The 14,451-nt window shown below is 59.2% G+C and overlaps 1 protein-coding gene across 1 annotated transcript in view; it reads right to left on the reverse strand.

The window, feature by feature from the left end:
- LOC138749773 (unconventional myosin-Ic-like) overlaps positions 1 to 9,719 on the reverse strand; it is a 25,029-nt gene extending 15,310 nt beyond the window's left edge. The window contains 11 exon segments of the mRNA XM_069911612.1: positions 5 to 163; positions 165 to 191; positions 1,674 to 1,745; positions 2,464 to 2,577; positions 4,485 to 4,582; positions 5,599 to 5,782; positions 6,496 to 6,576; positions 7,939 to 8,054; positions 8,057 to 8,136; positions 8,497 to 8,612; positions 9,564 to 9,719. Coding sequence (XP_069767713.1) covers positions 5 to 163; positions 165 to 191; positions 1,674 to 1,745; positions 2,464 to 2,577; positions 4,485 to 4,582; positions 5,599 to 5,782; positions 6,496 to 6,576; positions 7,939 to 8,054; positions 8,057 to 8,136; positions 8,497 to 8,612; positions 9,564 to 9,689 — 1,173 coding nt within the window. The 5' untranslated portion in view covers positions 9,690 to 9,719.
- Between the last annotated feature and the right edge of the window lie 4,732 nt (positions 9,720 to 14,451).

Here is a 14,451-nt window from a genome sequence, read left to right on the forward strand (position 1 = left end):
TAGCCTGAGGAAATTCAACGGGTGGGGGCCAGCTCCCACCCATGAGCCAAGCTTTCTCTCTGCCACTACCTTGTGAGCAAAGGACTCGTTGATTCTTATTCACCAACCAGGTGAAGGTCCGACTGTAGATAGCTTTCGCCAGGGCATCCCGTGCGTAGGCTGCGCTGCTCAACGTTCAGGGGCCTGACCAGCTGCAAGAGGAAGCAGAGAGTAACGATAAGGAGCATCCACAGAAGGGACAGCCATCCTCCCACCCACTCCCCAAGCCCCCACCCACTCCACGTCCCCAACCTCCCTCCCACCCACTCCCCAACCTCCTCTCTCCAACTCCCACATCCCCAACCTCCCCTCCCTCCCACCCACTCCCCAACCTCCCTCCCACCCACCTCCCCAACCTCCCTCCCACTCCCCACCTCCCTCCACCCCCAACCTCCCACCCACTCCCCAACCTCCCACCCACTCCCCCACCTCCCACCCACTCCCCAACCTCCCTCCCGACCCACTCCCAACCTCCCTCCCACCCACTCCCACCTCCCACCCACGACCCGACTCCCCAACCTCCTCCCACCCACTCCCAACCTCCCACCCACCCACTCCCCAACCTCCCTCCCACCCACTCCCCAACCTCCCTCCCACCACTCCCCAACCTCCCTCCACCCACTCCCCAACCTCCCTCCCACCACTCCCCCTCCTCCACCACTCCCAACCTCCTCCACCCACTCCCCAACCTCCCTCCCACCCACTCCCCAACCTCCCTCCCACCCACTCCCAACCTCCTCCCACCCACTCCCCAACCTCCCTCCCACCACTCCCAACCTCCCACCCACTCCCCAACCTCCCTCCCACCCACTCCCCAACCTCCCTCCCACCCACTCCCCAACCTCCCTCCCACCCACTCCCCAACCTCCTCCCACCCACTCCCCAACCTCCCTCCACCCACTCCCCAACCTCCCTCCCACCCACTCCCCAACCTCCTCCACCCACTCCCCAACCTCCCTCCCACCTCACTCCCCAACCTCCCTCCCACCCACCTCCCCAACCTCCCTCCCACCCACTCCCCAACCTCCCTCCCACCCACTCCACAACCTCCCTCCCACCCACTCCCCAACCTCCCTCCCACCCACTCCCCAACCTCCCTCCACACCCCCTCCCCAACCTCCCTCCCACCCACTCCCCAACCTCCCTCCCACCCACTCCCCAACCTCCCTCCCACCCACTCCCCAACCTCCCTCCCACCCACTCCCCAACCTCCCTCCCACCCACTCCCCAACCTCCCGCCCACCCACTCCCCAACCTCCCTCCCACCCACTCCCCAACCTCCCTCCCACCCACATCCGCAACCTCCCTCCCACCCACTCCCCAACCTCCACCCACCCACTCCCCATTCTCTGCTTGGCCTCACCACATGTCCTATTGGGGCAGGGCATTTCTGGACCAGTGCACACTGTGTGAGTAACTGTATCTTGAACACCCCCCACCCCAACTTATCCTGGATCCCACCCCACGCAATCCAATCCTTTAACCACCCAAGCAGCCTGATTTGTTCAGGGAACCTGAGCCCACGGCCCGAGCCTTGGCCACAGGCCAGGGACCGGGGATTGGGTGGTTCTGACCAGGGCTCCTTCTGCAGCAGCTGACCTTCACACGTCTTGCTCAGGGACTACACGCCTCACCTCCTCTCCCTTGGCGGTGATCTTCCTGTGGATCAGGGCCTCCCGCAGAGTTGAACCAGGCATTCCCAGCAGCTGCAGTCAGAAGGAACCGCAGTCAGTGATTCACCATGGGAGCACAAGAGTGCTTGTGGGGAGATGGGGGATGGCTGCGGCAAGCAAGATCAGGGAGACACTAACTGGCTGGTTTGGCAACATGAGGGCAGATCCACTACATCTCAGCTCCAGACACCAGGTTCGATCCCCACATCCGGCACTGATTGGCTGGAGTTTGCACATATCCCTGTGATAGCATGGGATTCCCACATAGCAGAGGGTGAATCTACTGCTATAAATTGCTCCTTGTGTGAGGGGGAGGGGGTAGAGGGGTAGAATCTGGGCTAGTTGAAGGGAATGTGTGGAGAATTGTGGAATTACAGGAATGTGCAGGCCAGATGGGCTGATGGGCCTGTTTCTCTACTGTGTGTCTTGGGGAACGAGAACTGGGGTGGGGAGAGTCCTGGGAACAGAGGCTGGGGACAGGAATAAGGGTGGGATCACGCTGGTGGGGCAAGGAGGAAGCCTGGTTGAGGAGAGTTATGAGCAAATGGGAGGGCTGGAGGGAGCTGGTGGAATGGGGAGGGAAGGGTAGCTGCACTCGGCCCTCAGGCACTGTCCTCTCCAGTGCTGGGCACCGCAGCTGGGAGTTTGGTTCAGTCGTCCCCATTGGAGACTGCATGCAGACCAGGCACTGTGCAGGCCCGCGCGTGTGCGTATCCACGCCAACCGCCCCCTGCACGGCCGCCACACTAACCCGGGACAGCAAGCGGATCTGGTTCTCGCCATTTACGATGGCATTGCCGTCCTCGTCCGCCAGACACTGCAGGTTCCCAAGGTGAAGGACGCTGGCCACCACACTTAGCAGCTCCTGCCACATGGATAGAGAGAGATGAAGCAGACAGCACAGACATCCAAACCCACCCACCCTTCTCCCATGCATGACCCTCTCCCCCACATCCAGCCTAGTCGGAGCTGGGGCTACGTGTGAACAAACATAGGGTTCTGCCCAATTCCCTGGGTGGGAAGACATTACACACGTTAGTGCCTCTCACTGGGCGCCAAGGCTGCAGACCATCAGACAGAGCCACAACCTGGGAAACTGAATGTCACCCAGGGTCCCCTCTCCAGGCTCCAAACAAGCAGATGGGCTGTGCCCAGCCTCAACATACCAAGGATCACACCAGCAGTGGGGTAGGAGCACCACCCAGTCCAGGGGAGCAAGAATTGGGGAGAGGGGAGAATGTGAATGAAACCTACTCCCGAAAAATAATGTTGCCTTTCCAACTGATTTCTCTGTAAATGGGGAGAAAATTGAAAATGTCCAGAAGCAAAGGGGCCCGGGAGTCCTCATGCAGGACGGCCTGAAGGTGAACTTGCAGGTTGAGTCGGGGTGAAGAAGGCGAATGTGATGCTGACGTTCATTTCATGAGGAATAGAATATAGAAGCAGGGATGTGATGTTGAGGCTGCATCAGGCCCTGGTGAGGCCTCAGGTGGAGAATTGTGAGCAGTTTTGAGCTCCTTGTTCAAGAAAGGATGTGTTGATGTTGGAGAGAGTTCAGAGGAGGTTCATAAGGATGATTCCGGGAATGAAAGGGTCATCATATGAGGAGCGTTTGACAGCTCTTGGCCTGAACTCGTTGGAATTTAGGAGAATGAGGAGTGGGATTTTCATTGAAACATTTTGAATGTTGAAAGACGTGGACAGATTAGATGGAGAAAGGTTGTTTCCCACAGTAGAGAGTCTTGGACAAGAGGACACAACTTCAGGATTGAAGGGCATCCACTTAGAACAGAGATGTGGAGGAATTTCTTCAGCCAGAGGGTGGTGAATCTGTGGAATTTGTTGCGACAGGAGGTTGTGGAGACTGGGTCATTGGGGTATTTAAGGCAGTGATTAACAGGTTCTTGATTAGCCAGCGCATCGTGATTAACAGGTTCTTGATTAGCCAGCGCATCAAAGGTTAGGGGGAGAAGGCTGGCAGTGGGGTTGAGTTGGAAAATGGATCAGCTCATGATTAAAGGATGGGCCAGGCTCAATGGGCTGAATGGCCTATTTCTGCTCCTTTGTCTTATGGTCTTAACTCTACACCCTGATGAAGGCCCCAGGCCCGAAACGCTGGTTACCCTTCGCTTCCTGTGGATGCTGTGTGACCTGCTGAGTTTCTCCAGTACCTCTGTGTGTCGCACCCTGGGCTATGTTGTACTGAACTGCTCACAAAAAGAAGTTTCTCATTTATCTTGTACCCAGGACACTGAACTTCACCATCCTCAGCATTGTCCATGGAGGAAGATCTGGAAAAGACCCCCAAGGTCTCCGCTTCCTGGGCTCCCAGACCCGTCCCAGCGTGTAAAGGCTGCAGTCCTCACAGAGAGCTCAAAACCCAGTGATGTGCCATGCTGCCTAACATCAACTGCCCAGCTCATTCCCCCCAGAGCCCACACACCCCTCCAGGAGCCCCCCGGAGCCCACATACACCTCCAGGAGTCCCCCGGAGCCAACACACCCCTCCAGGAGCCCCCAGTCCCCACTCCAAACTCCCCAGAGCCCACTCAGCCCTTCAGGATCTCCCTAGCATCCATATGTCCTTCCAGGAGCCTCCAGAGCCCACATCACCCCCCCCCTCCCTCGCCAATCTGCTGGAGCCTACTCACCCCCCTCAGGAACTACCCTGGGTCCCCTCCCCACCAGAGCCCCACTTCCAACCCCTGGAGACCCCCCCCAGAGACTCCCCTCCCCTCCCTGGAGTACGCCCCCACCCCAAGGCCCACCCACCTCGATGTCATTGCTGCTGAGGTCGATGACTGACAGGGCTTTGTGCACCGTCTTCCAGTCGTTCTTGTCGTTGAATACAGCACCCAGCTCAGTGACAGCTTCCCGTCACAGCCCTCCCATTCGGCCCACAGCATCATGCTGGGCCAGAATAGCCTAATTTCCCCCAACTTGTTCCAAAGCACAGCAGGGCCGTCACATGCTGTACATCCCCATAACCTTCCATGGAGAGGTACAGAGCCTTCCACCCCAGTGAAATATTGCGTCGGCCCTCAGTGCGGCAGGTAGTGCTGCTGAGAGGGTGAGTCCACAGAACTGTGATGTGCAAAATACAGCGGAAAGTTGGTTTCGATTAGTCAATATCCAACTGCGCTGGGTAGGTCATGTCTCCAGAATGGAGGACCATCGCCTTCCCAAGATCGTGTTATATGGCGAGCTCTCCACTGGCCACCGAGACAGAGGTGCACCAAAGAAGAGGTACAAGGACGGCCTAAAGAAATCTCTTGGTGCCTGCCCCATTGACCACCGCCAGTGGGCCGATCTCGCCTCAAACCGTGCATCTTGGTGCCTCACAGTTTGGCAGGCAGCAACCTCCTTTGAAGAAGACCGCAGAGCCCACCTCACTGACAAAAGGCAAAGGAGGAAAAACCCAACACCCAACCCACCAGTTTTCCCCTGCAACCGCTGCAACCGTGTCTGCCTGTCCCGCATCGGACTTGTCAGCCACAAACGAGCCTGCAGCTGACGTGGACATTTACCCCTCCATAAATCTTCGTCCGCGAAGCCAAAGAAAAGGATCAGGAGAGGATTGAGAAAGATCAGCAAAGTCTCTGCTCCTGCTGGGTGTGTGGACAGCAAAGGGTTGGGGGGGGGGGGCGACACATTGGGTGGGAGGGGCGGCAACTCATTGGGTGGGGGCCCATGTCTCTGCAGCATTCCCTGGGAGGAACAAGCTCTTCCACTGCAATCTTTAAAATGTTATTGAAATAGAAAAGTCCCACCATTGTCACCATGAAGATGTGTTTGATCACATGGGGAGTCATGGGGTATCAACTTTGTAATGTGTGGAACTGTACCACAGCCGACCTGGACACCAGACAGCAGAGAAGCAAAGCACTCACCTTGACCAGGTACTGATAGCTCTGTGGGTTACGCTCCAGGCCCAGCCGTTGCAGAAGGTCACTGTCACCCCCCTCGATCACCTGGTAGAAGATATGGAAGTTCCTCTCGCCATGGTTCTGGTGAACAACTCGCGACTTCTCCAGCAGGTAGTTCAGGATGTGACCCCCTACTGGTGCTCCCTACAACACAGACACAATGCTTGAGCAACAGACGGACAGGGACAATGCCTGAGCAACAGGCAACCAGCTCAATACCTGAACCATCACAACTACATTGTCTGTAAACAGTGTAAATTACTGATAAACCCACCAACTCCTCACAAATGTTGTACACAGCCCAGTGAACTCGACACCTGCCACCCAACCCCATATCCTGCCCTACACTCTCTCCATCCACATAAACACAATACAACATTCTACAAAAGCCCCATACACCCCACGGTCACACCTCCATCAGCACACAGACAGTAGCCAGCCCAGAACACCTCACAGCCCCACAAACACGACAGTTCATTCCACTATTCAAAGAAAAACACAAACTCAGCAGGTCAAACAGTGTCCTCTATTTCACAAGATAAAAATGTCACCAACGTTTTGGGTCCGAGCTCCCCCCCAGCCCTTCCACTGTTGACAGCTCAGTAAGCCCCAGCCATCCCAACATCACAGAATTCTCCCCTCAGTCCAACTGTCGGACCATCTGAGTGAGCACAGAACAGAGTCCACACCTCCAGGTAACCTGGTAACTGGTGACCTCAGCCACCACCACCACTCTCCAACCTAACAACCCCCATTTCCAATCTCACACCCCTGCAATTCCCCAGCCCTTTTGTGTTTTCCCAGTATTTACACATCCTTGGGTTCGGGATCAGTCCCAGGACATCCCTCTTCCTCACCCTGAAGTCAAACTGGACATCCATGTATTTGCCGAACCTGCTGGAGTTATCATTGCGGAGAGTTTTAGCGTTCCCAAAGGCCTGTAAAACAGAAAACACAGATATGAGCTGGGCTCTTGGCAGCTGGGAAAGTTCTTCCACCCTCAGAGAGGTGGGCCGGATCCACGTCCTAGGAATGCCTGCACCCCATCTCCGAGAATCCCAGCCACATGGCCAGTGACTGTAACACGTCCCTGTGGCTGCATCTAAAACCTGGACAACACTGCGGGAGCCTCTGCAGCAGGACTGCAGCGGTTCAAGGAGGGGCTCAGGCCCACCTTCCTGGGGATGATTAGGGATGGGCAGTAAATGCTGATTTGCCATAGATGTCCAGCTGAGGGAAGAAGAGCTCCAGAGGGCCCTGGGCGCTGAAGGCTTCCTGATGGGTGTCGGAGGTTTGGATCTGGAGCCCGGGTGGCTGATGGATCGAACAGGGGTCTGTGTGGCTGCAGAGGCTGCGGGAGAACTAGAGGCAAATCCATGGACACTCGGTGACTTTGGGGGGGGGGCTCTCTTTTCTTCTCACTCTCTGACTATAAGGGGCGCCGGGCAACACTTCATGCAGAGGCAATTTCATGTAAAATTACGTTCTGTACTATTACATGAATTCTCAAACATTAATTGCGAGGCCCCCCTCTCCCCGCCTCACTACAACAACTTTCCCATCTCCAAACAAAGTGTGTGGGAGGCAAGGGCTGGAGGAGTGAGGGGGAGGGAGAGGCCACGGAAACAAGCTCCCTGGTCCAACTCCTCCATGCTGACACAGTGACGACTGGAACCAGCCTCACCTGCCTGTGAGGGGCTCGTGGCCTCTACACCTTCCCTATCCCTTATGCAGAAAGCTATTCTGCATATTTAATAACGGACTCGGCTGCCAATTCTTCTGGCAGCTCGACCGACCCCGTGTGGAAGACATCGCCCCACAGGTCATTTTTAAATCTTTCTACCCTCGTCTTAAACTTCTGCCCACAGGCTTTAGACCCCCTCATCCTGGGAAAAACTAACATTATGTTCCCCCACATGATGTTAAAAACTTCAGATGCTCCAGGGAAACATGTTCCAGCCTTTCCTCATGGATTCCAGTCCTGGCAAATCGTTGCTGCACCCTTTCCAAACTTCCCAGGAAGGATGGAGATGGGAGAATAAGGAGCTATGGGGGTGGGGGGGGGGCGGGCGGGGGAGTAGAGTGAGAGGGATGCGGAGGGACCAGTCACCTGGTCACTGTTTTCCTAGCCCAGGTGTGGCCAGGAGACCAAGCTTGTGTCAGAAAATCCCCCTGCCCCAGACAGAGGTCAAGAATCCCCGGGGTTTTCCAGCCTGAATCCCAGCACCGTGAATCTCCCCACCAGCACTGCACCTCTCCCCACCGGCACCACGCCTCTCCCCACCGGCACCACCACTCACCTCCAGCACGGGGTTAGACTGGAGCAGTCGGTCTCGCACCGTCTCCACCCTGGCGCTTCTAGGGCAGGTCACTGCGTAATACTGCAGGATCTTCTTGGACGCCTCCGTTTTCCCGCTCCACTCTCCCCAGAGATCAGGATGCACTGGTCCTTTCCTTCCGACCGCATTGAGCGGTAGGAGTTGTCCGATATGGCGTAGCTGTGGGTCAGAAGGGCTGGTCAACTGCTGGCACCCACCACAGTGGCACCCATATCCCACGACCCGGGCATTCATACCCCACCACAGAGACACCCATACCCCACCACCTGGGCACCCATAACCCCACCACCTGGGCACCCATATCCCACCACCTGGGCACCCATACCCCACCATGCGGGCACCCATACCCCACCACGGGGGCACCCATATCCCACCAAGCGGGCACATATACCCCACCACCCGGGCCCCCAGTCCCCGACCCCCTGTTCGGAACCCCAGAACCAGACCCCGACCCCATTCAAAAACCTGGTTCCCATCCAGAACCACAGCCTAGCCGAACGTGACACCTCCCCCACTCACATGTGAGGTGAGACCTCGTAGAAGTTGACCCCTCTGTAACGTTCCATGTGCTGTTTGCTGTAAATCTCCAGTTCCTTGTATGGATTCACCGACACCAGGACCGAGCCGATGTACGTCTGCGGGACAGCAATACAGCTGTCACTGGTGTGACTGTGACGCACGAGGGACAGGGAGCGCAGTCCTAGAGTGTGTGGGCAGGGCACACGGGACCTGGGGGGAGCGCGGGGCCCCCCCGGCGTGTGCAGGGAGACGGGAGCGCGGGCCCCCCGGCGTGCGCAGGGAGACGGGAGCGCGGGCCCCCCGGCGTGCGCAGGGAGACGGGAGCGCGGGCCCCCCCGGCGTGCGCAGGGAGACGGGAGCGCGGGCCCCCCCGGCGTGCGCAGGGAGACGGGAGCGCGGGCCCCCCGGCGTGCGCAGGGAGACGGGAGCGCGGGCCCCCCGGCGTGCGCAGGGAGACGGGAGCGCGGCCCCCCGGCGTGCGCAGGGAGACGGGGAGCGCGGGCCCCCCGGCGTGCGCAGGGAGACGGGAGCGCGGGCCCCCCGGCTGTGCGCAGGGAGGACGGGGAGCGCGGGCCCCCCCGGCGTGCGCAGGGAGACGGGAGCGCGGGCCCCCCGGCGTGCGCAGGGAGACGGGAGCGCGGGCCCCCCGGCTGTGCGCAGGGAGACGGGAGCGCGGGCCCCCCGGCGTGCGCAGGGAGACGGGGAGCGCGGGCCCCCCGGCGTGCGCAGGGAGACGGGAGCGCGGGCCCCCCGGCGTGCGCAGGGAGACGGGAGCGCGGGCCCCCCGGCGTGCGCAGGGAGACGGGAGCGCGGGCCCCCCGGCGTGCGCAGGGAGACGGGAGCGCGGGCCCCCCGGCGTGCGCAGGGAGACGGGAGCGCGGGCCCCCCCGGCGTGCGCAGGGAGACGGGAGCGCGGGCCCCCCGGCGTGCGCAGGGAGACGGGAGCGCGGGCCCCCCGGCGTGCGCAGGGAGACGGGAGCGCGGGCCCTCAGTGTGCACGGAGAGAAGGGAATGTGGGCCCGCAGCATGTGCAAGCAGAGACATGTGGTTTGAACAAGCACTCTCACGTAGATCAGGCTCTCCTTGAAGCGTTTGCGCAGGTTGTCGATGAAAGAGGCCTCGCTGGTGAAACTCTCCAAGAGTACAAAGTCCTGAACTCCGACCCGGTCACGGGCGGTCAATGCTCCCTCCATGGCCAATCGCACCCTCTCACCACCCTGGGCCTGCAGAAAACACACACACACAGTCTCAGGGATACAGCTCTGATTCGCCCCAATCCCACTATTCCCAGCCTCCAGCCAGGGAATTAAACCACACTGGGCTGCTCACTCCTTCCCTGATTCAACCCAGCCAAAGCTAGGTGTAAAAGCTGGGTGGGCAGGGGAGCATGAGGTGGGTTTTTGGACAGGAGGAGGGGTTCAGGTTGGGTAGGATGGAGGGGTCTGGCATGGGAAGAGGGATCAAAGGGAGGGAGAGATCTGGTTGGGAGATGGAGACTGGCTGGGAGTGGGAGGAGGGGTCTGGCCCAGGGAGGGGAGGGAGGAGGGGTCCGGCCCGGGGAGGGGAGGGAGGAGGGGTTCAGCCCAGGAGGGGAGGGAGGAGGGGTTCAGCCCAGGAGGGGAGGGAGGAGGGGTTCAGCCCAGGAGGGGAGGGAGGAGGGGTTCAGCCCAGGAGGGGAGGGAGGAGGGGTTCAGCCCAGGAGGGGAGGGAGGAGGGGTTCAGCCCAGGAGGGGAGGGAGGAGGGGTTCAGCCCAGGAGGGGAGGGGAGGAGGGGTTCAGCCCAGGAGGGGAGGGAGGAGGGGGTTCAGCCCAGGAGGGGAGGGAGGAGGGGTTCAGCCCAGGAGGGGAGGGAGGAGGGGTTCAGCCCAGGGAGGGAGGGAAGGAGGCAGAGAGGGAGGAGAGGTCCGTCCGGGAAGGGAGGGAGGGAGAGAGGGAGGAGGTGTCCGGCCTGGGGAGGGAGGGAGGGAGAGAGGGAGGAGGGGTCTGGCCCAGGGAGGGAGGGAGGGAGGGAGGAGGGGTCCGGCCTGGGGAGGGAGGGAGGAGAGGTCCGGCCGGGGAGGGAGGGAGGAGAGGTCCGTCCCGGGGAGGGAGGGAGAGAGGTCCGGCCCGGTGAGGGAGGGAGGAGAGGTCCGGCCCGGTGAGGGAGGGAGGAGAGGTCCGGCCCGGGGAGGGAGGGAGGAGAGGTCCGGCCCGGGGGAGGGAGGGAGGAGAGGTCCGGCCCGGGGAGGGAGGGAGGAGGGGTTCAGCCCAGGAGGGAGGGAGGGAGGAGGGGTTCAGCCCAGGAGGGAGGCAGAGGAGGGAGGAGAGGTATGGCCCAGGGAGGGAGGGAGGAGGGGTTCAGCCCAGGGAGGGTGGGAGGGAGGCAGAGAGGGAGGAGAGGTCCGGCCCGGGGAGGGAGGGAGGAGAGGTCCGGCCTGGGGAGGGAGGGAGGAGAGGTCCGGCCCGGGGAGGGAGGGAGGGAGGGAGGAGAGGTCTGGCCCGGGGAGGGAGGGAGGGAGGGAGGAGAGGTCCGGCCCGGGGAGGGAGGGAGGAGAGGTCCGGCCCGGGGAGGGAGGCAGGAGGGGTCCGGCCGGGGAGGGAGGAGGGACAGGGAAGTGGTCCAGGACAGAGAGGAGGGGCAGTTCAGGCTGGGAGGGAGTCGTGAGTTTGAGGGGGATTTGTGGGGGGGGATGAGCAGTGTTGAGAACATGAGCCAGGACTGACCGATACTGCACCACACCCAGGGGACATCCACGTAGCCACAGGCATCACATAAATGGAGATGTGGGAGCAGCTGAAGCAAACTGGGTGAGATATTGGAATTAAATGAAACCACTGTGTGGTCATCAGAGGAAATGTGACGGGAACAAGTCAGGAACCCATTTGTTCATCGGTGCCACAATCAACAAACGCAGCAAAAGTGACGGCAGAGATGTCAATGAGTGTCCCTTCACAAACCCACTCACAGGGAATATCCCGAGGGGCTGAAATCCATGGCCAGCATGAAGGGGACAGAATCAAGGGTCGGGGGTGTGGGGGGGGGGGGGGGGAGGAGATGAGAGGCCAAAACCCAGGCAAAGATCTCATGCTCTGTGCTGAAGGATTCCAGCTCTGCCGGTCACTACAAGGGGGGAGGCACCCCCTCACTCACCTTCCCAGGGGCCACATGTAGTGCACCTGAGGGGAGGGATGCAGGTGGAGGGGAGGTGAGGAGATGGGGAGATGCTTTACTCTATCTAATGAGCCTTTTATCCACCCTTTAAAAAGATTTTAAAAATTATTAACCAGAAAAATTAAAATGCTATTCTCTTCGCCCGGGATGCAGTTCGTAGGGATCCAGGGCTTCCAGAGGACTCTGCCCGCTCCCTCTTCCAGGGACAGGGTGAGCAATCAGGGGGTCTAACCCCACCCAACCCCACTGCCCTAGTTTAAACCCCCCCTGGGTACCCAAAGATCATGATTCTGGAGCTGATGTGAAGTTAAAACCCCTTAAACCCTCACCCAGGGGCTGTAGGTCACATGTACACAGTTCCCTGCAGAAGGGGTTCTTCTCGTGACCATCCAGTGCTGCCCCTGCCCTGGAACTGAGGTTGTGAACATCAAGAAGTCTGTACAGAGCCACATCTGGCCAAACGCTGGGATTGGATGCTCTCACCCACCTCTGCTCAGCACCGATCGACCCGTGTGCATCTGCTGAGGTTAGGCTGGGCACGGGGGTAATGTGCTCCTCTTTGAACTGGAGGAGAGCAGGCCATGTACAAGGCCCATCTGGAGCCGACATTGTGGCTATTACACCAACGTCAGCAGTACTCAACATGTTACATTAGAAGGCCCCACGAGGAGCACAATCCCGGTCTGCACTGCTGGGGAGACAGCCATGACGTGGGAGTTCTGCTTGTCCAACATTATCTCATGGACTTACAACCCAAGAGCCACTAATCTTGAAACCCAATCAGTGCTTTTGATAAAGGGATTATAAACAAAGGTGTTCAATGATCCCAAGCCAAGCTTTCTACTGCTTCCGCCTCTGGGCCCACTTCCATGACAGGGACTATCCAGCCCCCACCCAAAACCCCTTCTCCCACTTTAAGCCTTCTTCCTACTCCTGGACACCTTGTCCTGGCCCAGCTGCCCAATCTGGATCTTCCTCCTCCTGGACACTTTGTCCTGGCCCAGCTGCCCAATCTGGATCTTCCTCCTCCTGGACTCCTTGTCCTGGCCCAGATGCCCAATCTGGATTTTTTGATTTCCAATTGCTGCTGAGACATCATCCGTCTCAACTTCCCACCCCCCTCTGCCCCCCCAAACGCTCTTCCCTCCACTCTCTCTGCAACAATCCCAAACCCGCCGACAAAGGTGGTGCAGTTGTGGTCTGGTGCACTGACATCCACCTCGCCGAGGCCTGACGACAGCACTCAGACACCTCCTCCTATCGGCCCCTCGCACAGGTCCCCACCACCAAACATCAAGCCCGTCTCCATCCCCAACCTCATCACCTCTGGTCACCTCCCTCCCGCGGCCGCCAACCTCACTGTCTCCCATTCTGTCCTGCTCAGTTCTACCTTTTACCCGATACATAAACCCAATCATCTGGGTAAAGCCCGAAATGCTGGTTCTATATCTGTATCTTTGTCATATAAAGGACACGGTTTGACCTGCTGAGTTTCTCAGCGTCGTGTTTTTACTTCAACCACGGTGCCTGCAGACTGTGGTCTTTTACAGGGAGACTTGGGTGCCTGGGAGCTTCAATCCCTTCTGCCTAGCAGCAACACCTCATCCCATGAACCTGAGGGAGACAGGGAGGGAGATAGCCCATCTGGTCGTATTCTCATCCAGCGTATGGGGCCCAACAACCCTTGCGTGCTGCTACAGGCACTTTAAAGCAGCTATGGGCTGTGGCAACCACTCTGCATGGAGCACACAGGCGCAGCCCATGTGGCAAAACACCAGGCACCTATGCATGCAGTGTGGTTCCATGCATCATCTTCCAACCTGCACGGAGGCCTGAAGCTGCCACACACCAAGGTAGCACACGGTTGCGTAATTACTGGAGTCCCATCTCTCCTCCAACATTTACACTACTCTCAAATATCCTGAGCTCCTCGATGGCTGGTCACCCTCCAAACTTTGCTGCCTTGCACTGCACACATTTGATGGACTAAGGCAAGCCTTCACCACCCCCTCTGACCAGCTGCAGGGGCTTCCGGAGGGATTCGGGCCACTTCACCAGAGTGTGTCAGCAGCTTGTGCCCCACAGCAAGAAGCTGCAGATTATTCCTCACCATCACTGACCCACTGAAGGACACAAGATCTTGCCACGTTCTGCAACCACGTTGTGTTTATTACTCAATGTCCTCTTTATGGGACCTTGCTTTCCACAAACTCGTGCCACAGCAGCAACGATGGTGCCATCAGTTACTGCACCCAGCAACCGACGGCAACATGGTCAACATGCGCAATGACCAGGCCGCCCTATCAATGCTCTCCATCCCTCTGGATAGCGACGACTCCAACTCCGAGACGGTCCTGGCCGCCAGCACGCTGACCAGGGACATACCCCACGATCTCGGGCGCTCGATGATGGATGTGTGAGTCAACGGGCAAGTAACAAAGTGTCTGTTGGACAGTGGCAGCACCGAGAGCTTCATTTCCCCAAGTGTGGCCCACTCCCTTAGGTTAAAGGTCCACCCCACCACCTGCTCAATCGTCCTTGCCGCCAAGGATAAGACTGTTGGTACCCTCGGGCGTTGCTCGGTCGATATAATGGTGGGAGGGGAGACTTACACAGGATTCAGACTCCTGGTCATGCCCAAACTCTGTGCCCCAGTCCTCCTGGGCCTGGATTTCCAGTGCCACCTGCAGAGTGTCACCCTTGCCTTCGGGGGCCCCAACCTCCACTCACATTGCACAGCACGCCAACCTGCCAGCCCCAGCCAACCTGCGGCCTCTCCACATTGTGCATCACTCCACCGGCGC

The sequence above is a fragment of the Narcine bancroftii genome, chromosome 14 (genome assembly GCF_036971445.1).
Source record: "Narcine bancroftii isolate sNarBan1 chromosome 14, sNarBan1.hap1, whole genome shotgun sequence".
Classification (NCBI taxonomy): domain Eukaryota; kingdom Metazoa; phylum Chordata; class Chondrichthyes; order Torpediniformes; family Narcinidae; genus Narcine; species Narcine bancroftii.